The 25,150-nt window shown below is 37.0% G+C and overlaps 1 protein-coding gene across 1 annotated transcript in view; it reads right to left on the reverse strand.

Annotated features, from left to right (window-relative positions):
• LOC145994177 (ATP-binding cassette sub-family C member 4-like) overlaps positions 1-25,150 on the reverse strand; it is a 73,497-nt gene that overhangs the window by 33,812 nt on the left and 14,535 nt on the right. Inside the window, exons 3-13 of the mRNA XM_083130274.1 lie at positions 24,693-24,824; positions 22,040-22,247; positions 20,830-21,040; positions 18,962-19,118; positions 16,553-16,691; positions 15,316-15,426; positions 10,486-10,698; positions 9,141-9,427; positions 7,357-7,540; positions 6,461-6,643; positions 3,267-3,442 (exon numbers count right to left, since the gene is read on the reverse strand). Coding sequence (XP_082986400.1) covers positions 3,267-3,442; positions 6,461-6,643; positions 7,357-7,540; positions 9,141-9,427; positions 10,486-10,698; positions 15,316-15,426; positions 16,553-16,691; positions 18,962-19,118; positions 20,830-21,040; positions 22,040-22,247; positions 24,693-24,824 — 2,001 coding nt within the window. The remainder of the gene's footprint in view (positions 1-3,266; positions 3,443-6,460; positions 6,644-7,356; positions 7,541-9,140; positions 9,428-10,485; positions 10,699-15,315; positions 15,427-16,552; positions 16,692-18,961; positions 19,119-20,829; positions 21,041-22,039; positions 22,248-24,692; positions 24,825-25,150) is intronic.

Consider the following 25,150-nt stretch of genomic DNA (forward strand, 5'->3'; position numbering starts at 1 on the left):
TGTACTGAAATACCTTGCAATACTTGATATTTTAATTCATGCAAAACACTAAAGTAAAAATTGTACATACTATTTCTGTCTTGATATTTTTGTTTTCCATAGTTTTTACAAAGTTTTTGGAATTCTACTTTAAAGCAACTCTCCCACCACTCCACAAGATTTGTCTTATAAGTAGTTTTTGTTGACCACGTCTTCCATTTTTCTTGAAAACGTACTATGAATTCCTTGTCTTGAATCAATGCATTATTTAAATGCCAGAAACCTGGCCCTCTACAAATATTATCTGAATCTATTTTGATCCTAACGATATATGCAAAATGGTCTGTAAAGCAAATTGGGAAAGTTTGCACATTAGAAACATGGTGCTTAATATTATTAGATACATAAATTCTATCAATGCGCGAGGCATGATTTGGTTTGATGTACGTATAACCTTCTTCATTTCCTTTAACATATTCCATGTAACTAATTGTAATCCATCTATTAATGCCTTTAAAGTTGGGGAGTAGTTGTAACCTGGTTTTTGGTCAATGTTTCTTAGAACTGAATTAAAATCACCTCCTAAGATGATAGATGTAATATTACCACTTAATTCCGCCGCCACGTCTTCTAGAAAGAAGTGGTTCCGCTGTGTTCTGTTTTGTGAACCAGAAGGTGCATAAATATTACAAAGTTTTATTCCATTTAATATTGCTGTTATTATTCTTCCTGAATAGTAACATTGTACCTGTTGTATTGGTATTCCTTTACGAATATAGAGAGCTGTACCATGATTTTGTGGAGTAAAATTATTATACTCATCATATATGTTACCGTCTTCTAAATATGGAGTTCCAATTTCTTGCAAAAAGGCTATATCCACATATGCTTTTTTAAGGAAGTCTAGTAAAGCTTCCTGCTTAATTTTACTACACGACTTATTATAATTAATAGTAGCTACTGTATAGGTCAACATATTATGAATGTATAATGAAAAATAAGGATTACATGTATATATATATATATAAATATATATAGAATTATAAGAAAATACTTTTTTCCAGTTCATTTTACCTTAATCTTATTTTGGCTATATATGCAATATTTCACACCAATTATCAAGGCCAAACTATTTGTTAAATTATTGTTTTGATTTACTTAAATCACCTACCCTTCGCCTAGATCTTCTTTTCGCTAAGTTCATGTCGCTCACTTTCGCCACACTTTTAGTCCGTTTTTTTTGTACCAGTTACATTTTCCACTACCATTTTCATATTTACACTACTACTCTCACTATCTTCATCAGTAATCAACTCACTATCCATATCGTCTCCCATTTCGTTTTGTTGTTCTTCCTGTCTTTCTGCTGTCTTCTGTTCCTTAATGTCATTGGTGCGTACCACGCCATCCTCTACGACTACTTATCTCACTGATTCCGGTTTGGAGTTTTCTTCCTTAGTTACCAAGCATGGTGTACCATCTTCCTCTGGGATCTTCGAAGCCGCCACTGCCACTTCTGCTTCTTTCGTATTGTCTTCTACGGGGTTGGTAGGTGTTCCATCCTTCTGGGGGTTAGGGTGTCTTTCTGTATGTATTTCAGTTGATTCCAGCTGATTCTCAAGGCTAGTAGAAGGTGTTTCACTGGATGGAACTTCTTGGTATGGTCCTTCTCGTTGTTGCGCCACTTGACTGTAGTTTCTTCCTTGCCTGAGCGGAACTCTCAGGACAGTGGGTTGACGAAGGTCGCACATCCTACGTTCGTGCCCAGGCTGGTGACAAATCTGGCACGTCCGTTGCTGTCCATCATAGATAACGTGACACTGAAATGAGCGTATTACTAGAAACGAAGGTATTGGTTTTGTGACTTCCATTTTAGCCACTCGCACTCCATTATACACTGGGTATCGAAAGTTCCCCGAACATTCTTCTTTGTCTACACTATCGACAGTTCCAAATTCTCGCAGTTTTTCTTTCACGCTATCATCGTCCATTTCCAATGGGAGTTAAAGACACGCACAAATTTCACTTCCCTTCCCGCATCTTCTAATGACACTTTCACACTATTGCCATCAGCATAACGAAACTCCATGTCAGGCCCATGTTGTTCTAATAGTTTTCTCATTGTCGCTTCTCTCACAAATTTAACATACACACAACGCAAAATTGTGGGGAGTTGTATTCCCATCAATTCGTCAACATGCAGACGGAATTGTCCGTGAATAAATTCATGTATATCCGTTGCCCTCGGTTTAGGAGCATCCACTGGAAAGCTTATCTTTATCGTATTTAACCTATTCATTTCGTTATTCTTACTTGCCACTATAGTACTTACAAGTTTATCGGTTTGTCTCTTATGTTACAAGTCCAATTTTTCAGACGTAGTTGACTCACTAGCTACACTCGGGGAACACACTATCAGAGAACGATATCAGCATGTCCAACACCCACAGCGTCCACCGAGGAACTACACCGACTGAGCCACCGCGGCCAAGTGAGAGGATTGATTATTAATTACTCTTTTAATTGATGACTTTTTTAAGTCTCACCCTCTCCATCCACACCCTTAAATTACCCAAGCTCAATTTTGATATTTACACAGTTTATGATTTATTCAAGCCAATTTTTTTGGGTGTTAGAATCATTCCAGGATGCTGTATCCACAGTCTTGGAGGTAACATAGGCATCTTTGAGAAAGCGATCTGAGAAAACTAATGCATACAATATGAATGGTACTGTCTAGTTTGCTGAAGTATATAACTCTCTTTGCACTCGCACATCTAGTTGGTTACAAAGTGCAACACCGAGATGTCTACTTTGTTGGTTTGGTGTCATGTAGTGTATTTGGTGTCTGTGCTGTTTGACCATGTTCTGGAGTAGTGTATAGTGTGGTGTTTAGTCATGTGATATGTGCTGACCAATCAAATGAACAATGAAAGCAGCAAACAGACATTTGTTGAATCCTTTGGATTTGTAAACAACTTATCGCCTACTTGATGCACCTGATGATACTGAGATGCACCTGCACTACACCTTGTGTCAAAAAGTGTAGCTTGACTTGGAGTTCGTTTTAAGTCCACTTTATGAACATTAAGGCTAATGGGACTGGACCTACAGTTTAAAGTGGGATCCGAAGCACTATGTGCCTCCACCAGGTATCGAACCCAGGACCTCTTGATTACAAGGTGATGGCATTATCACTACACCATCCAGGAGGCCTATCACAAAGAGTAGCAAGCTAGACAGGGCTAATAGCATTCTATCAGTGCAAGCTTATGTTAATAACTTACCACACCATGAAGCAGTAGTCCCACGTACATGTCAATGTTTGAGCTATGATGAAAGGCACAAGTACAGTTGCTGCAATAAACTTTCCACAACCTTTAACAAAGTCAAAGAGTGCTTTCGTGCTTGTGATTCTTGGTCCTTGATGGTCCGATGATGCAGAAGTCTGCTTCAGCTTTGCCTGAAAATAGAAAACTGTTAATTAATAGTCATCAATATTCTGAATAACTCATAGACTCACCTTGGTATGTCTTAATTGAAAGATGCATTTGTATTTCACAAAAGTTACATTTGCACTATTCACATATGAAGGAAATGTTATCTAAAACCCTTGTTACCTAATGTAAGGAATGAATTCTTATTCCAAATATAAATCTTTGAATGTCCTCTGCCATCCCAAATAACCACAACCATTGAGCCAACGTCAGTTTTTAAGTGGGAAAGATTTGGTTTACGTTGTTTCGCAAATTTAAGTTGGTCTTATGTTGGGCAACAGTTGTTGCTAATGTTTACCCAACCATGGAAAAGTTAGTCAATATCAGTTTTAAAAACTACTTTCTCGTGTTAAGACAACTTTCAAGAGTATGCTGTAAATTCTAGAGTGTAAAAGAAAGGACATGCAACAGTGTTTCTTTTCAAATATTTCAGTCACATCACATACTGGAAATATTATATTTTTCTAATGAAAATGGAAGCTATTCTTAGTTTGTAGTCACTAATCTTGTCAGACACCATGGATGAAAGATGTGTTGGGAATTGCATATTGTCTGTCTCTTTAGCTGTAGCAGAACAAGAACATTCTTACAGGTATTCTTGTGAAGGTGGTTAAACAATGTTAAGTGCAGAGTAAATTCCATGAAAGATGGAAAACTAAGTACGACCACTTGAAGGTACCTTGAAAACAATGATGAATGAATGATAAAGTGCTGTGTATTTTTTGTATTTTACATAAATAATTTGTACATAGTTTATATTTGACCTCGCAATGAATTATGTATATCAGAACACAAACCTACCTACACTTTAGTTTTCTGTACATTGACCCAACGTAAACCTGCCAATGTTGGAACCACAGCCAAAATTACTGTTGCCAAATGGTATGTTTGTATATTTGGTCAATCATTTTCAGTACGATTGGTCCAATGTTGGGCCAACTACTTTTGGTTACTTGGGATGGCCATGTGGTCTAAGGTGCTAAGCTTTGGTTATGGGATGCATGATGGTTCGAGTTTCCTGGGAGAAAGTGTAACAATTTTTTGCCTGACGTTTTGGCCAGTGTATGGGACAAGAGGCTACCCACCATCATGAGAAATGTGGGAGCTATGAATGAGTAGCATAACCCAGTCATAGTAAACCTGCAACAACAACTGGGAGTTCATCATGCTGACCACACGACACCCTGTAACTGTTGGGATGATCTCCCACCTCTGTTCAGGCATGTGGGCGTGAGGCTGGCAGTCGGTCAGTAGGTCTTGTTCCTCAAGGGCAGTTGCACCATGCACAATTATTATCCTTGAATAATGGCTCAAATGTTGGTGCCCATATTTTATTCTTACCTGTAGAAAATAAGTAAGATCATTCATAAACAATGCTATTTGTGTTTTAAAAAGGTAAAAAAAAAAAAAAAAAAGGTAAAGTGCTCCCCTGTGCATAGCACCATGCCATGAAGGCGTATAGGGGGTGTGGGGGTAATTTGTGTTTTAGTTATTTTTAATTGTTTTACACCCCCTAAGTTAATTGCAGTATTAAGGATGAATTATAAAGATCAGAGAGCACCAGTGATGATACGAGAGGGGTCCAGGAGTTAACCCCCTACCTCAATACACTGGTGTCCCTCACCCCACCCAGCAAAGTAGATAAACTAAATGCTCTTTTTATTATAATTATGTTATATTAATATGGCTGCCCCCTCAGAAAATATGCCTGCCTCTATGTCCCCGCTCACATTTTTCTGTCAGCGTTTTTGTAATTCATGCATTATTAGCAGGATTTGAACCTAGAACCTCTGGCATCATTGCATGCTACACTAACTACTCTGACAAAGAGGCTGGCTTTAAGATGTAATAGGTCAGTAGGTTTTTTAAGTGACACATAAAATGTAATGGACATTTTGTTATGAATTTAGAGATTTTTTTAAGTTTTGAGTTGAACTTACCAGAGTTGTGAGACTGTACGTTGTTGCTTCTGTTGCTGCAGCATTGTAGTAGGAGTTGTTGTTGTTCTTGCACTTTTTAGTCATACTATTTACTTTTTCTGGGGCAAAATGCATCAGGTCATTTTCACTAAGGATGTATTTATAGCAGAATGCTTGCATACTGTTTGTTTCATAATGATATACTTAGTTATCTTGACATTGGAACATCTGTCTTTATGTTAAGTTTCAGTGGTAAATGAGCCAATTGTATTTGTGTATAAAATAGATACTCATTTCATGTAAGTAACAAAGTTTTGTATTTTTAATTTATTGAAAATACGAATTAATGTATTTGTGTGCAGTATTTTTCACATTTTATGCCTTTTCTGCTTCTATCGGCTAATCATAATGAAAGCACTACAGGTTGAGCAGGGGACAAGCATCCCTTAAATCGACCAGTCCACCTACCTTACCATCTCTAGCAATCAAGAATAACTATATGCATAAATACAGCTACTCTTTCAGTTCAAATGCACAGTATATGTATGATAAATAGAGGTATATTAAATAGGACTGCCCCCAGCTCTCAAAGTGGAAAGCCTTAGCTGGGGGAATGTTTGCTTGAGCCTTGGAGCTAGCTGGGGAGGATGCTCCTATGGTTTAACATGGGGACAATGAGATACGTGGGGGATGCTTTATGAAAATTTTGCTAGCTGGGAGGGATATCTCCCTGCATCCCCCTCACTTCGAGCAATGACTGCCCCCATAAAATATTCCTGTTCCCCTTAGGCCTCTCCACTCATTTTGTTGTTGTTGTAGTAGTAGTAAGTAGTAATAGAACAACAACAACAACAACAACAACAACATACGATTTATGAAATGTTGCCATTTTATAGTAGAAAACTTGTCAGCACCTGTAAATTTTATGCAAGTTCAGTCACAAACGCTTCTAGGTTGTAACATCCGCATTGACTTTCAATGGGGTCATTGCAAACCAGAAGTGTCCTTGACTGTTCAAGTAAGAAGATCATATCAGCATATCCTATGATATTGTCAGACACTTACAGGTCGGGAGGCTTTTCTGCAGTAGTCGTAACATGCTTTAATTGCTTCTTCCTCGCTTTCTGACATGTTCGTCTCGCCATCTTCTTCTCCTTTCCTATGCAAGGTTCCCTCGTGATAGGCATCCTCGAAATCTATGCCGTTCTCCAGTAGGTCTTCATATGTTCCACAAGCCTCCATTTCTCCCTGAAACGAAAGATTCTTTAATACACCTATTTTGTAAGTCCCTATGGAATTTATAAGTTTGGTCATGCACTATCAACCCAACCAGTGATGAACTCAGTGGGGGGGATCCCCCCTAAAATTTCAGTGACCAGGCAGAGCATTCGGACAATAGTTAAGATATTTGACAACCTTGTTCACCACTATATAAGCCTTCTTTCATCCACTATAATTTAGTATACAACATACTTTTTCTGTTTTTTTTGCAGTAATGAGCATTGATTCAGTTCTCTTTATAATTAAAGTCAAAATAGTGAATAAATTTAAATTATCGTCCATCTTGATTACTGCAGGCATGGCAGAAAACTAACTAACTAACTAACTTTAGTTAACACACACACTCACACTCACTCACTCACTCTCTCTCTCTCTCTCTCACTCTCTCTCTTTCTCTCTTTCTCTCTCTCTCTCTGTGTGTGTGTGTGTGTGTGTGTGTGTGTGTGTGTGTGTGTCCGTCTGTCTGTCTGTCTGTCTGTCCTGCAATTTGCTAAAACCAAGTTAATTTGCTACAATGTAATATGTTAAAGATTGTGTTTACATGCCTCCATTGTTCGTACTGGTTGAAGCTCGTTCCAGTTGACAGCCACAATGGTATATTCCATGTTAAAAATTCAAACATATTATAATAAACCACATATATCTTATTAATAAGTACATGATGTGGATGCAATACTTACATTCTTCATTACCATTACATGGTTGTAAGCTTCTAAAAGTTGTAGTCGTGATGTAACCAGTAGTTGTGTCTTGTATTTTAAGAAATCCCTTATGCATCTATTAAATACGAGCTTTACTGTGTTCCTATCCAGGTGATAGAATGGTTGATCAAGGAGATATATGTCTGCTTCCCTATAGATGGCCCTGTAAAAGATTATTTGTCATTCTGGAAATCAAAATAAGCATAAATTAATGGGGGGTGAAGGGGTGTCTCCCCAACCAGACCAAAGCATCCCTGCCATCATGGATGATTTTAACTGACCCATCACTCCCCTTATAATATTATAGTAAGATGCGTAACAAGTATCTTGGGCAGCCTCTGTGGCAGAGCAGTTAGCACAGCATGCTACGATGCCAGGGATCCCAGGTTGGAATCTCAGCCTGCGCATGGGTGTTCTTTTTGAGTGTCCCTTCATCAGTTTCATCATATCATCACTCATCACCATTAGCCAGATGTGGCAGAAAGCTATGCTAGATAACAAAAAGTCAAATCAGATCAAATAATTTGCCATGCCACTAAATTTAACAAATGACCTACATAGTGCCGGACACTTAACATACCCAGGGGTAGTGTACACTACCCCTATCTAGGGGGTGGGTTATCAGTTGGTATTAAGGGGTCCCGGGTTCGATACCCGGTGGAGGCACAAGTGGTTCGGATCCCACTTTAAACTGTAGGTCCAGTCCCGATTAGCCTTACTGTGCATAAAGTGGACTTAAAACACCAAATCAACCAACCAATCAGTTGGTATTGAATATTTTTGTCAGTATAGTGTGAAAATAGAAGTGTTATACATGCTGGCACAATACAAAGAATACTTGATACATGAAGGGTTAAGTGAGTTCTCACTTCTTCTCTTTCAAAGGAAGTGTTTGCCATTGCCCTACATTTTGCATACCTCTGAAACTGTATTGGATGGCATTTGGCAGATAATATTTTATCCAAAAACACACACACGGATCTGTAAAAAGAGGCCTCCCCAATAACGTAGTGGTAATGTCATTTCCTTGTGTGATACCCAGTGGAGGCACATAGTGGTTTGGATCCCACATTAAACTTGGTTTGGTTTGGTTTGAGTTGGTGTTTTAAGTCCACTTTATGCACAGTAAGGATAATCGGGACTGGACCTACAGTTTAAAGTGGGATCCAAACCACTACGTGCCTCCACCGGGTATCAAACCCGGGACCCCTTGATTACAACGCTACCACTGCACCATTGAGGAGGACCCCACATTAAACTGTATGCCTAGTCCCAATTAGCCTATCTGTGCACAAAGTGAATTTATAATTAAATCTTAAAAAGAAGCCTGTCAAAAAATTACATGGCACTCCCCATCTCCTCTAAAACATTCGCACATAGCACAAAAGCTTGTGGCAAGCTTGCTTGTAGCTTCTCAAAAAGACAAAATCAAATCAAACTGGCAGTTGTCTTTGACAAGGTTGTATCAAGCATGCAGTTTTCTTCACAAGCTTGACATGTGGTAACTAGTTGACTTGATTCAAGCATGCTTAAGGCTTGCCATTATATGCTTGATGCAAGCTTGTTCACTTTACATGAAAAGGTTGTTTCAAGCTTGAAGAAAGCTTACTGTGCTATCTGGATTTACACTATCCCCAAAATGTATTTTTACACCCCTCCTAGATAGGAAGTCCTTCACGTGTCCCTCTTGAGCATCTCTCACTTCTGATCATAAACATGACATATTGTGCTTAACTTGACGGTGAGGACGAAATCTCGCATACCTTGCCAAGGTGATCTTTGCTTTGAAACTGCTCCTGATCAGTTGATCATCCTCTCCTATTGTAGTCAGATCCCCGAGCGGAAGAAGGTTTATGTCAGAATCCAGGCAGCATGTCTGTATCACCTGGCGGTACTTGAATTTATTGTGCTCTGCTCCCAAAGTGATGTTGCTTCTGACAGTTGCAGGAAAGATCCAAGAATCCTGGGGACAGTAAGAGATCTTCCCATTCACATTCACAATACCACTGCAGGGGGCAAGCTCGCCTAGAAGGATCTGCAGTAGCGAACTCTGTAAATATCAATTATCATCAATCAAACTACATGCATTTGATAACACTAAAGTTTTACATACAGGAAAGTTCAATGGAATTGAAGATAATATTCAAACAGTAATGGCAACTAATGGGGTGGGGGTGAGGACAGTTTACTTTTTCTTGATAGACATGGCTTAGCTTTAACCCTTTACGGACCGCATTTAGAATATTGAATTTTCCCCAGGAGACTGTTTCTTTTCTGTTTTTCAGAAAATCATAGAACATATGTTGTTAAGTGTGTAATTATTTAACTTTTTTTATATAAATCTACATACAACACAGATATTTTGAATAGGGAATATAAAATGAATTCACGAAAATAATGTAAAAACTTTCTATTAGGATCAAAATCATCGCTAACTACAATATCTGAAGCAGAATCATAATGAGAAATTTCCACAATGTGTGTATATATATTATTAAATGCCTTTTGTTACATACCCACACATGTAAACCTTATGGCCAATGATTGAAATAAGGAATCATAGATGGCAGCACGTGGAAGAAATATTAGGATCGCAGATTATAGTAACAATGTGCACGCGAATTGAATGAAAGTGTTTAGTCAACTGAAATTGTGCTTACATAAATTTATGAACTGAGATAAACAATGGAGATGGATAAAGGCGAGATAAAGAAATGATCAACATGTGCAGCATATGTGATTATATGTAAATGAATGAAGTTAAAAAGCGATTACTATTTCTTATCTACCGTCTTAGTGGGAAGGAGTTTTCCCACTATACCTTTTTGGTTGTTTTCCCCAGTGCGGCGCCAACTCAGTGGCGGCCCTCAAGTGGTGGCCCTGTTTTACCTGCTACCTCAATCCTTGCCTTAATTGACGCAGTTATGTAGAGATCATACTGGCCTAGATGAAAACCTGAAGAAGGGAACAGTAGGATCCCGAAACATTGTGTTTTTTCGCAAAACAGATACTCACGAAATGTAAGTATTTCATAGTATATATATATTTTTATATTGTACTTCTAATATCATTACATGACCACTTCTAAATGATATAGAGCATTCTGACCTTTCCCGAATTGCTTGGTCCTACAACAACAAGCAGTTCTCCCTGCTGGACTCCCATGTTGATCCTGTTGATTTGGGGAATGGGTGTCGAGCAGTTGTTGTCCCACGTGGCAGTCACGTCCATAAGAATGAGGCGAGAGTAGATGGGGCTTTCCTGATGCCTCGGCTGTAGCTCCAGTTCCACATCATTCCACTCGCTAAACATTAAAATCTCCTGGAAAGAAAACAAATGAAACATGGAAACGGAAACTTGTGTGCCTGTTCTTAATTGTTCACACAGATGATTGAGGTATCAAGAGTGGGTCATTTAATATCAAGCTCTCTACTCTATCAAAATAAAATGGACAAATTTTACGATCAAAATATAATGAATATCTATAGATAAATATTAACATACAGTTTTATTTGAAGATATGGCACACCTAAATCTTTGATGGCATCTAGAAATTTGGCGCCACCACTGAAGGAGGTGGAGGTTGTGCAGTGAACAATGTGTATAATTAGTGTTTTTTCTTCTTTCTTTGTTATTATTCAGTGTAAAATGATTTTATATTTGTGTGCGGTAGAAACCTGCAGATCCTCCTGTAGACTTTAAGAATGGGAACTGTTACACCCACATAGTTTACCAAAAGAAAGCAAAAGTGAATGCAAAGATAATGAAGAAAAAATGGTGGAAAAAAAGTCCTTCAAAAACTTCAGGTAAAAAACATTCAGAAGTAGGTATAACCAACGGCCACTCCAAAAAAAGACATCTCATGTACGCATGTAGCTTCACACGTATGTGATCAAACTACTGATAACAATACCCGTATCTCAAGTCGGAAAAAGTGCATCCCAAAAAAACTAAAAGATGATTTTTTATGGTAAAGACTAGTGACTCATCCAAAAAAGAATCTCCAAAAATCAGGGAAAAGGCTAACGTAAATAAAAACAAGAAAGGAAAAGACCATAATACAAATGCAATAACAAATCTGAATATTCTTCACCTAAATATACAAAGGCTCGAAGGAAAAGAAATTGATTTAGAGATGATAATTCAAGATACAAATCAGGCAAGCATAATATGTATCACCGAGCATTGGCTCCAAAGTGATAAATGCAAACATATAAACTTGCCAGGGTACAATCTAGTAAATAGCTACTCCAGAGAAGAATACAAATGTGTGATGGTACATGTATTTTTACCAAGTCAAACATAAAGGTGGATCAATTACAAATTAATATTAAAAAAGTAGAGAAAAATTTTGAATTCTCAACAGCAATGATATAAGAAATGCAACTAATCGTAATATGTATATAGAACACCAGATGGTGATTTTGAAGAATTTCTAAACAATCTCAATTCCCTGCTTAAACACATATTTTGTTTCAAATCCAACATAGTGGTCTGTTGTGATTTAAACATTGATTTTGTAAAAGACTCCACCCAGAAAACAAAACTAAAACATCTAATATGTAGCTATGGCTTGACACCTCATGTTGACTTTCCTAGACCAAATTATGTCAAATTATAACCTAAATAAAACAGCATGTAAAATAATTGACATTTACTTCTCAGACCATGATGCTCAGCTACTCACAATAGACACAAGCTGCAATAAAAATACAAAATATACCAACACTGCAGAAAAGGGTGATTATAACCCAAACAATGTACTATGTTTTAAACAGAAATTATGAAACGAGAAATGGACAGAAATCCATGAAGCCAACAGCACAAATGAAAAATATAACACCTTTATTAATATTATTAAATCTCTATATAAAGAAACCTTTCCTGAAAAATGTAGAAAACTTAAGAATAAAGAATACAAAAGCTGGATTACAAATTGAATTACTATCTCAAGGAAAAAATTGAAATCACTTCACAGAGAGAGCAAAACCAATAACACTCCCACCTTCTGGAACAGCTATGCAACATACAAAAACATTTACAGAAAAGTTCTAAAAGTTGCAAAAAAACAGCAGTATGACAAAGAGATAAGCAACGCAACAAACAAAACAAAAACAATGTGGAATATAATAAAGAAACCAACTCTGCACCAAAGAACCACCAAAACATAAGCCTAAAGCTAAGACAAAATAACATTCACAACCCCCAAAAAATCTCAAATGTTTTTAATAATCATTTCATAGAAAGTTAGAAACTTATACCCAAAAAACCTCACCCCCCAAAACAAATCATCATCACTGACAATCAACAGGAACCCAAAAACATTTTTTTTATGGAACCAATAGATGATTCAGAAATTATTCAAATTATCGGGAAACTAAAAAACAAGAAGACAGCAGGACTTGATGAAATAACAGACCACATGATAAAAGCATGCCATTTACAAATTGTGAAACCCCTTGTACATATTATAAACCACTCCTTTTCAAGTGTAATTTTTCCAGAAGAACTAAAAACAGCCAAAATAATACCAATCTATAAAAAAGGTGAAAAAATTATGTAAAAAACTACAGGCCAATTGCACTACTATCAGTGTTCTCTAAAATAATCGAGCATGCAGTTGAGAAACGACTAAGGAATGTTTGTAATACGTGCCAATTTATAACACCAACCCAACATGGTTTTCTAAGAGACAATAGTACAACTACAGGGCTTCTTGAATTCACAGAAAATGTACTTCTCCACATGGAAAGGAAACTACTAAACACAACAATTTTCTGTGACTTAAGTAAAGCTTTCGATACCATAGACCATGATATACTCTTTAAAAAACTAGAAATATATGGGATTAGAGGAATTCCTCTAAGTTGGTTAAAATCTTACATGACAAACAGAAAGCAAATTGTAGAAATACGAGGTGTGGCTAGAAAAAAACCGGACTGTTGCTACAAAATCTTTTATTGGTTATTTTGTAAAATACGAACATTATCCCCTTCAAAGTACTCCCCTGCACTATCGATACACCGCTCCAAACGAATCTTCCATTGCTGGAAGCAGTGCTGGAAATCATTTTCTGAAACCATGTTTATGACCTCCATCGCTTTTGTTTTCACAGATTCTACGGTCGTAAATCTGGTTCCTTTCACTGCTGATGTGACCTTTGGGAATAAAAAAAGTCGCACGGAGCAAGATCCGGCAAATAGGATGGATGTTCTAACACTGGGATTCGACACTTGGCCAAAAAAGCCTTGACTGACAATGCCGTGTGGACAGGAGCATTGTCCTGAAGAAGAATCCATGGCTTGCTTTTCCACAAATCAGGTCGTCATCTTCTAATTCGCTCACGAAGTCTCGTCAACACAGTAATGAAATAATGTTGGTTGACAGTTTGACCTTCGGCGGGTACCCAATTCAAATCAATTCACCGACATTTGCAATGTTGGATTCAGTTTTTGACGTGCAAGGCCGTCTAGGATGCGAGTCACCCGTGGTCACTTCTGGTGCACCTTTAAACCTTTGAAACCACTGAAACACTTCTGTGCGTGATAAACACTCATCTCCGTACACTTTCTTCAACAAACCATAAGTCTCTGTGGTGGATTTTCCAAGTTTCATAAGAAACTTCACATTGATACGCTGTTCCACTTTCACACTTAACTTTTATCCGACGGAGCACAGATGTATGGTTCACTTCGTCCACAAGCTACAGCGGAACTGAGCGTCGCGCACCCTGGGCAATCACACAGTCGATAGGCAGGATATCATGTTATACACTCATGTACCGCTTGACCGTGACACACTTGCCATTTGTCGACAGCAATATCAATCCAGTTTCTTTCTAGCCACACCTTGTATCACATGAAGATAACTATGGCAACATTACCAAGCACATTTCGAATACCAATACAAATAATCTATGTGTGCCCCAAGGAAGTGTACTAGGTCCCCTGTTGTTTCTGCTATATATAAATGATCTCCCATCTGCTGTGCCTGCATCAACTACACAACTCTATGCAGATGGCACCTCCCTAAGTATTGTAGATTGTAAAATGAACTCTCTTCAGCAAAATTCAAATAACACTTTAAAAAAATGAAATGGATGGTGCAAGGAAAACAGACTAATACTAAATCCAACAAAGACTAGCAACATAGCCTTCAACACGACACAACAGAAAATCAAAGATTGCCCAACACTCGAAATAGACTCAAAAATCATACAAAAAACCACGACAATAAAATTTCTAGGCATACATTTTGATGAAAACATGTCTTTTGGTTATCATACCAAATTAATAGAACATTTACAAGGAAGTTTTGTGGATATATCTTTAGTAACTCGCTTACGTCTTATATTATCAAGCACGTTGTTTATTCCCCTCAACATGAACAACTATTATGTTTTACATTAAGACTTCAGAGGCTGTAATCGTGTACTGTCTTGCACAACAAGAAAGGTGTTTTTTCCCCCCATGCAGGTCACAAAATATTTAAAACAATATTTAGTCATATATATTAATCTAACAGCAATGCCCAGCGAACACAGGGGGTTTCAGAAGACATCAAAAGTGAAAAAGAACCAGCAGAAAACATCCACCTATGGCCTGTTTTCTATCATGTTTAATGAGAGTTGCAAGAGGCTTGGCAACTCTGCACTAGCCTTCCTTTGTCAGTGTATACTACATTCAAAGATATATGACTACAGCTATGGTTTTATCTTGAATGGGGGAAACAGAGGATGTTATAAGAAGTCTAAGACTAGATCATGTTACTTGGTAGCATACGACTCTCTCCACTCAGCTTTCCTGCATTTTAGCGCACTATTTTGTTGATACTCTTGGTAAAAAGTAGTAATTTGATGGTGTCAAGCTATTATTAAATTTACTTTATGATTCATCAGTATCTATTGCACTAAGATATCAACTTATTATTGTTTCCCACCTGTAGCTTATTGATAGTAGTCAGTAGTTTCTTTATAAGACTAGTTCCAAGAGGCAGACCAACACACAATGGAATACGAAGTGTTTGCAGAGCACAGATAGTTAGAAATGCCTGAAAAAAACAAATGAGCAATATAAATTATTGAAAAACAATAATAAAATATGTTATTTAACATGTATTCACGTGGTCAGTACATGAATGTTAGTAAAAACAGACAGAGAAGTCATTTCAATTAATGATAGGAAGATTGTATGTAATTCTCTATAACAACATTTCAAAATCTTAATATTGCACTTAAATTCTTACATTCCATATTTGGGCTACGGTTCACATAACTATGTGTGATCTGCTAATAAAATTTGTTGTCTAGACTATTGTCCTTCCCTGAAGAAGAACCTACGTGGGTTCGGAAATTTGGAAAATTGAAAGGTATGTATCTAAACAAGTGTCTTTTACATTTTTGTGATATTAATGACACATGGCATGACATTTTACCTTTTCTTATGTAAATTTGGTATCATGTAAGTTCACATGTATAACGGGCATGTATACACCCCCTTCAGATGTCCAAAATTAACATTATTAATTTTCACAAGTAAGTAGCTATCATCCCTTTTTGATGTTTAAAATTTAACAATAAATCTACAACTAACAGGAGAGTAAGTGACAACCATCGCCCCTTTGTTGTCTAAAAAAAAAGAGACCATCCCTGGAGAAGAATGTCCAAAAATAAAACAAAACTTGTGGGTGAGAGCTAGAAAGATGTTATTTGTCCCCATGAGATAAGGTCATTAATCTGCCACTGAGAAAAACAAAATCCATGGGTTCCGGTAATAATAAAGGCTATGGATATCGCCCTTGGCATCAATGCAAGTTTGAAGTTGTACTTCCACATGCTCACACACAGAATGGCAAAAGCCCACCTGAACAGAATTAAACTATGAAGATTTCCTGGGATAGGCTTCCGAGCTTTGGAGAGCCAACGTCACTCTCATCTTCAGGGATTAAAGTGCAGAGATATGAGGATAGAATGGATTAATGAATGAGGTATCATCTCTCATGCGATTTCACATGAATTATATGGTAGATTGAAACCATTATAGTATAACTATTTATGTCACACCCTGTACATGCATGATGTGCCTTTTTACATTCCTGGTTATATACAAGTAAGACAAACAGGGTTGAACATGTAGAAGATAGTTTCATTGAATTACTATAGCATTATAATACATACATTACTTGTGACGAAGGAATTTCCAAGTAATACAAATGTTGTTATTGTAAGGATTGTCATTATTCTTGAGCCTTGAGAGTGAAAGATAGACATCAGAACATTCAGCAAAGTCGATATCCTCACAGCCCTCATTTCCAATCTGCAAATATACATAATAACAATTTTAAGAAATGGAAATTTATCAATAAAAAACTAGCCACTAAATTGAGGAATTACAAAGGTAAAATGTGCTTGAAATGGTAATTGTAGTATCTACAATATCAACATTAAAAGAAGATTTGAAAGTTATAAAGTTGAGAAAAGTTTGCGATGGAAATTGACGGAACATCAAAGAGCACTATGTTTTATGTTAAAGATATCACCTTCCGCTCTCAGTTTTATCTTTAATGCAGATGAATGCAGTAGTTGAATGAATTAAAACATTGATTGTGTCTCCATCTGAACAACAGTTTTACTTTGTAATTAATTACAAATTAATTAGTGTAGTAACATAAACAATTTGAAAGAACACAATGGCAAAAGATTAAAACTTTTGTGAAAATGAAGGAAAAAATTAATAGCTGACTTTGGTTTTCAAGCATGTTGGTTTAACTTTATATTTTTTGTTGCTATGTTGTTATCAATGTGAAGGATTTATTATGGTGAAATGTGCTTTGTCGTATACCTAGAAAATCTCTCTCAACCTGCTAGTTTTCCTCCATGATGACTCTGAGATACTTGAAGGCTTGAAATTGAGTTTATAATGTGTTTTGTGCTGTGTCTTTTAATTTCCTGGTTAAGTAATTTGGATTTTACCATAATTGTTCTGGCACAAGGTGCGTTGATTTAAATGAGGTTTAAATAAATAATTAATAGAATCATGTACATAAGGATGTTGTACATATCAAAATCACTTTTGGTGGAAGTACATTGACCTTTTAATCATTTAATGGTGTTTATTAGGCTCTAAGAAACAAAAAGAAAGGAAACAAAATATATGTACTGATGGGGTAACTCATGCGAAAGGAAATATAATATGTAAACTGTAATCACACTTAAATTCATCTTGATTAAAAATTCATTAATTTTTATAAGCAAAAATAGAAAACAATTTGTGTAGAAAAATATACAAAGTACTAATCATGTTAAATCATAAAATTGTGTCATTATCATTATACTCTAAATAAATATGGCAGCTGATATTTTGCAAACTATAATTAAAAAATTGCCAAAAATTCAAGTACAAAGACAATAAAAGTATTTTAAATTACAATTATAGAGTACATACAGAATGTTTTATTTTCACTGGAAGAAAAGTTACTGAAATTATTATAGTTTCAGTAACACACCCAACAGACATTTCCATAGTAGGTTCATATATACAGTATCAAAAACAGAAAAAAATGTATATTTACATATAATTTCATATTTGCTTTAATCAAACTGTTCAAATATTTTACAGGGCTGTTTACTACAAAAAGCCTTTCCGTAAAAAAATTATATCTATGTATTGTGCCAAAAACCATACAAGCAATTTCGAGCGTCTTTTTTTTTAAAAAAAATATTTAAATAAAAAAATCATCAAAAATGATGTTTTAAAATAAGAATCATGTTTTTTATCCACCCTCTTCTAGCATATATATATATATATATATATATATATGTATGTGTGTGTATGTATGTGTGTGTATGTATGTATGTATGTATGTATGTATGTATGTATATTTTTAAAATTCAGTGTTATGAATTGTCCATGGACTTTGTTAAATCAGTTTTACAGTAAATACTTTATTCCAATATATTGGGCAGCTTTTAGACCAAAGCAACAGGCAACGAGTGACAAGAGACATGCAACATAAAGGTTTCAAACTGAAGTGACAAGGAAAACATTCACTGTGCTTGTGCAACCAACACTCCAAGGTGGTGACAAATGACAAGTGACATGTGCAACTTCTGTAACTTCATTACGAAAGGTTGCTTTTATTTCTGAAGGCTAGTTTCCAAGTGAAACATAACACTTGTTTAAACAAGTGTTCTTGGGTTATCAGCCAGGTTAAGTCGATGTTAGCATCCAACATTTCGAACACATACATTGCTCTCATCATCAGAGTATGTTGAATTGGAGACCGGTGCAAAGTATGTTGAATTGGAGACCAGTGCAAAGTTAAATATATATGTGAGTTTGGAGGTAGCGAAGCTAACATCGACTTAATGTGGCTGGTAACCTGAGAACATTTGTTCAAATCATGATACTGTTTATCTATTATTTACAATGGAATTCAAATCATTGTGGACCTGATTACCAAACCTGGAATCCCTTGATTACAAGGTGACAACATTACCATCACAGAGAGGCCAACTGCCCATTGAAAAACATTTACACATTAACTTATATTTCTAAAGCACAACATGCTTCAGTGATAATCCAACCTTAGTGATTTCTTCAGCTTATTGTGGAAGATTTCTTCCCACGCCCACTGCTTGATCTGGATAATTCCAGTAAGGACCTCTTTTGTCACTCTCACTCGCTCCTGTGCTGATTCTGCGGTCTTTTGCTCCAGCTGGGAAATTTTTCTTGATGCTGCAACTATAATGAAATGAGATTGCATTAATAATAGTCTATGTACAGTGTGTCCAAAATTGATTATTGGGATTTCATAGTCATTTAATTTCCCTTACATGTGGGCTTATGTAGGATTAAACAACAACTCAATAATTTTACATAGTGATAGTGTACGTTATACATGTTCAATGTGAGCACCTTTCGTGACACGGCACACATTCATAGGATAGTCCAATTTTTACCAAACACAGGTCAGCATGTCTGGAGTGATAGATTAAACAGCTGCAACAATCCTGTTTCACTTTATCCTTCACATAGCCTCACAAGAAGAAGTCAGAAGATGTGAGGTCAGGGGATCGTTAAGGCTGAACTGAAACAGCAGAACCATACCTTGCAAATTGAACGACACAAAAGGACTTCTGCACGGGAGTTGCCATCTTGTAATACACCTATGCTGATGTGACTGATGGGAAACAAGTGATAAGCACTCAGGGTAGCCAACTTCCACAGCCGTTCTTAACATACATGTACAAAATAAACATTCACTTTCATCTGTTCCAATATACCAACTACTCGAAACCTTGATAATCATATTGGGACATGGTGTATTATTCACACCAAGGTAGCACCTGCAATATTTTATGCAACCCTGCCTTTCTTTTTTATTTTAACATGATCCAAAGTACTTCTTAAGTTCACTTTGCACTCAGATATATATGGACTGACAGTTTAAAGTGGTATCCAAATCACTATGCAATGTGCCTCCACTGAGAATCGAACCTAAGACCCCTTGATTTACAAGGCAACAGCATTACCACTGCACCATTGAGGAGGCCCCTTTATCATGGTTCAATAAAATATATTCTTGAAGCCTTCTAAGTAGTACCTGGAAATTGGATACCTATATCTGTCCTTACTGGGACCAGATATTTCAGCATCTGGAACTGGTCAATCACATTTTATCCAGAGCTTAGAGATAAGGGGAGTATTTTAGAGTTAGAGTTTTTGTTTTAAGTCCACATTATGCACAGAAAGACTAATTGGGGCAAGATCTACAGTTTAAAGTGAGAATTGAACCACTATATGCCTCCAATGGGTATTGAACCCTGGATCCAAGTTGATGACATTACCACTACACCATCGGGAAGACCAAAGTAGTAGTTTAGGAAGTGTATAATGGTAATTTTACATCCAAACAAATCATAAATAAAACATGTTTTTAGAAATGTGCATGTTCAGTGGTAAATTGTTGCAATCTCCCAGGAAGAGACATAAAAACTTAAAGAAATGCTAGAAAGTTTAAACGCATGGCCATGAAAATAGGTGGCTTGGCAGAATTGTGCTGATGGCACATATAGAGAGAGCAAAGCGAGAGCAGGACAAAAGTCGCTGGTTCCCGTGCACTGTGTGGCAATGCCAACCGGGCTGCGTTGCCTAGTTTGAGCATCAGACCGACCTCTCTCTGGGACACTTTTGTGTCATCCCTGACGTTTCGAGCAAATACTGTCAGTTTGTATCACATGGATACAAATACCAACTCTACAACGAGATCTTTCATTCTCTTAAAGTTCCGAATACACGGGGTTATGCTCCGACGTTGCAACAGCACAAACTTCTGCCACCTACCTAATTTCATGGCCCTGCATTTAGTCATTGACACAAAATGCCAAACATCAAGGTTTAACTGCTGGTCAATCCCCAATCTCCACAAGTTATCAATAAATTAATGACTCACTCTGCAATGGGATGAGGAAGAGAAGGAAGGCCATGCCTGCAAGGGACGATGCCTCGAGGAAGCTCCACAGGACATAAGTGACTACAGCTGCTTCCAAAGGGCCTACCAGCACGTACACCATCTGCATCACTGTTTTGTCAAACAGAAGTAAATCCTCCATAATTCCCGTCAGCCTCTGTTCCATCTGTGTCTCCTTCCTCAGTTTCAGACACTGCAGGGAAAGAAAACATGTTACTTGCCAGTCGTTGGAAGCAACAATTACTTCTAATAGAGCCAGCTACCATGGTAGAGTGGTTAGCACAGCATGCTCCAACACTAGATATCCCAGATTCTAATCCTGGCCTGGACATGGGCATTCTTTGTGAGTGTCTCTTCATCAATTTCATCATATCATCACTTATCCTCGTCTTTGCAATTAGCCGAAAGTGGCAGAAAAGCTAAGTAAAGTAGACCAAATCAATAAATACTTCTAATACAGTTCCAAGTAACAGTTCATTTTTTAAAGTAATGGTAACTCTAACTAGTTACTTCTTAAAATGAGTAACTTAACTGTAACTCTGCAACTTTTACAGGTAAAGAGTAACAAAATTAAGGCTTACTTTTACAGTTACCTTTCTGCACATTTCAACAGTAATGAACAAAATTATGTTTCACTAAATAAAGTTCCAAGCAATATTTTTTAATCTTCGTTCAAACATGTTGCAAGTAAATGTTTTGGATGCAAATTTTATTGCCTCTATCTTTTTTTCTGTTTAAACGTAAGGGACTTATTATAATTGAGTGAAAATTAATGTTAACATTAGATTATCATGAGAGAAATATATAACAGTCTGTCTACCTTGTAATCAAGAGTTTCCAGGTTCAATACCCGGTGGAGGCACAATTGGTTCAGATCTCACTTGAAACTGTAGGTGCAGTCCGGATTAGCCTTACTGTGCAAAAAGTAGACTTAATATCAAAACTCAAACTCAAAACTCCTAGCTCCAGGTGTTATCTCACCAAGTTCAAGTCCCAGCCTAGGCATGAATATTTCTCTGTGTGTCACATCATCAATTTCATCAAATCATCCTTCACATCATCATCGTATTTAGCCAGAAGCAGAAGAGCAATATAAAATAACAAATTTTACATAATGAATGTTGAAATTAAATATTCATAGGTTAGGTTCATTCAAATCATAATTTATGCAAGTAACTTCATTTCTACTGGCCTTTCTGTACAGGACAGAGTTTCCAGCAACAGCCATTTTCATCCCAAGTGAAACTGCAGACGTTGTCCATCCTTGGTGCAGGAAGACATGAAGAGCTGAACAGCAGCAGATACCTATTCCAAGAACATAAATCTGGTGCTTTGCCTTCACCATCCATGGGTACTCCATCCCTTCAACTAGTTTCTGCACAAGCACAGCCTGGCCTATCCTGCAACGGAGACATAGCATGTGATGGCATTCTCTTTTGGTATTCCTGGAATTACAACTTTGATATCAAGCACAGGTATGTGATCAATATTTATTCAAAAGACCGATCTCCATGGCAGAGTGGTTAGCACAGTGCTCTATGATGCCAGGGGTCCCAAGTTCAATCGAATCCCAGCCTGGGCATCAAGCCCGTAGCTAGAGGGGGGACAGGGGCAGTTGCTTTGCTCCCCCTGTGAAAAATACAGAACATATTCCTACCTGGAATTCTCACTATATCATGTGTTACTCTAGCAACATAACAAAGGCACTCATTGATTTTGTGATTTATTAAGGTGTATGGGAATCTGTATAATGTCGTATCAGGATTGGGGGGAAAAATTCTCTTCCAGATTCAGACTTCGGGAAATGATTTTGCAATATTCAGTATCTAGAACAGTTGTGACATTTTGAGTATTCTTGTATTAAAGGTGCCTAATGTGTTCTGATGTTTGGATGTGTTGCTATGAACTTGGAACTGCTTAAAGTTTTGTTTCCCTAGTCTACCTTTTAGTAATAGTGATTCATGTGGTAGAGAGAGGGAGTGGATATTTGATTTCTGTTACTTAGCATTGCTTTTCTGCCACTTCTAGCTAATTGCAACAATGAGTGATGACGTGAAATTGTAGAAGAGACACTTATAAACAGTGCCGCAACCACAGGGGGGGGGGGCAGATGACATTGCTCCCCCCTCCCTGACCTTGGACAGAAGTCCATTGTAAGGGAAGCAAACATTGAAGTAAAAAAATAAGACTAGGAGAATCTAAGAATAGCAGGACAATTGGATACTCATGATGGAATTAGCTTTTACATGTTCCTTGCATTTTTCTTCCAGATGGCCAAGGGCACTTGCAAGGGGCACAGAGGGACAATTGCCCCCCCTCCCTCGATTTCAAATTTTATACAAATAAAAATACATTTCGTAAAATTTTCTTGCTCGCTTCACTCGCAATCTCTGCTACTCTTATAGTTCAGGTTCAGAGCCATAGCTATGGACTGGTGGGAGTCGGCTCTAGGAGCCAAATGATCTATATGAAAAAAGAAAAAAAAAGTTAAAGTGAATGCCATGGTGCCTCGTAAAATTATTTGCACTGTATTAAAACAATTTCTTTCTATGAAAATTAATATGAAATGTTAATGATGACACTGTAATCCAAGAAGTCATTGGTCAATCAAGGGATTCCTATTTGTTTGCCAGGTGTCAAACACGTGTATTTCAACTATAATATAATACAATTCACACAATATTTTGCAAAATGATTAACGTAACCAGTAGGCAAACATTCCTTTGAAGGAAATAGAGTCCGTAGTGGACTAAGGGACCCATGTTTTAATGTTTTAGCAAGTACAAAAAAATGTATTACAAATTTTTACACAATTCATCAAAGTGTAGATAATGTGTAACCAATATTATTTAATTCATTCGATTTTTCTTGCATAATACAACACATTGGTGTTGTTGGATTCTCGTTAGATTCCTTTGTGCATAAAAATATTGCATACAGGAAATTAGAGGGAATCATTATGAAGCATGATTTATAAAGGGCTCCCTTAATCAGCTCTGCAGAGAGGCTCAAAGCTGTTGGTACATATTAATCGTCTATTAACATTATCGACCTGTAATTATCAAGTAGATACAATCCCTATTAGCCTATTTATGTTAAACTTTATATTCTTTGGCAATCCGGAAAGGTCATTATCGAAATATTGCTATTTGATGTTGCCCGAAGTTTTTTTTTGTTCGTTGTTCAATCAAAATATCATCCCTTTTCTGTTACTTATCTCTTTTGCGGGAGGGGGCAATTGCCTCTGTGTACCCTGCTATATCTACCAATGCAACACAATATATTAAAAATTTACCCCCTCTAGGATTGACTTCGCCCCCCTACAAAGAAATCCTGGCTACGGGCCTGGACATGGGTGTTCTTTGTGAGTGTCCTTTCATCAATTTCATCATATCATCACTCATCCTCATCTTCGCAATTAGCCAATGTGGCAGAAAGCAAAGTAAAATAAACCAAATCTATTGGTATCATCAAACCAGCTACAGAGGGTTTCCACTGGTGAAAAATTGCTTTAAAAAGGTCCACAAAATAAAAGAAATGAGATATTTGAACTGTGGTATAAACCATAAAAAAGTAAGCTAACCATCAAAAATGGTACATGGTGACCTGACAATGATGTGAGCCCTTGACCTTCATATGTATAAATATGGGCCTGCTTGATGGTCAAACACTCACAATCCCACCACTGAAAGTTCCAAGTTCAAGTTCTGAAGAAAAGAAAAGAAAAAAAAAAAACTAACTTTAAGATGATGACCCCTTAAAAGAGCTTCAATGATTCATAGAACTTTCTAGATTATTCTCGCCAAAGAAAACCTTATATTCTTTCCCCAAACACATCTACTCACAAACAGCCATCTGTTAGGACCCGTATCACCACCAGGAGCATAAAAGAAGGCCCAAAGCACTTCCAGAAGGCGTTGAAGAGTCGTGGCTTCCTCCCTTCATCCATTGCCCGCAGGAGTTCTGATGTCCACTCCCTGAAGGAAAAGAAACTGCATTGACATACCTTGTTGCATGAGGTATTAGAACAAATACTATTGCTATTAATATTTTCAAGGTTACGTTTAAGGCTCATCTGAGGAACATAACCAAAGCAACTTATGCTGGCAAACTAATGAAAACCTGAGATAATCTATTTCAGGAATCAAATCCAAGTTTCCTGCATAGTAACCAGATATCTTACCCAATGGACTTTATGCACCATTAATTTAGAACATTTCCGATGAGCGACGGGCATATCTCATTGTACAATTGGCCGACTGGCATAGTCCATTGTTCACCATGAAATTCTATTGTAGGACGA

Source organism: Lepisma saccharinum, chromosome 10 (genome assembly GCF_977018435.1).
Source record: "Lepisma saccharinum chromosome 10, izLepSacc3.1, whole genome shotgun sequence".
Classification (NCBI taxonomy): domain Eukaryota; kingdom Metazoa; phylum Arthropoda; class Insecta; order Zygentoma; family Lepismatidae; genus Lepisma; species Lepisma saccharinum.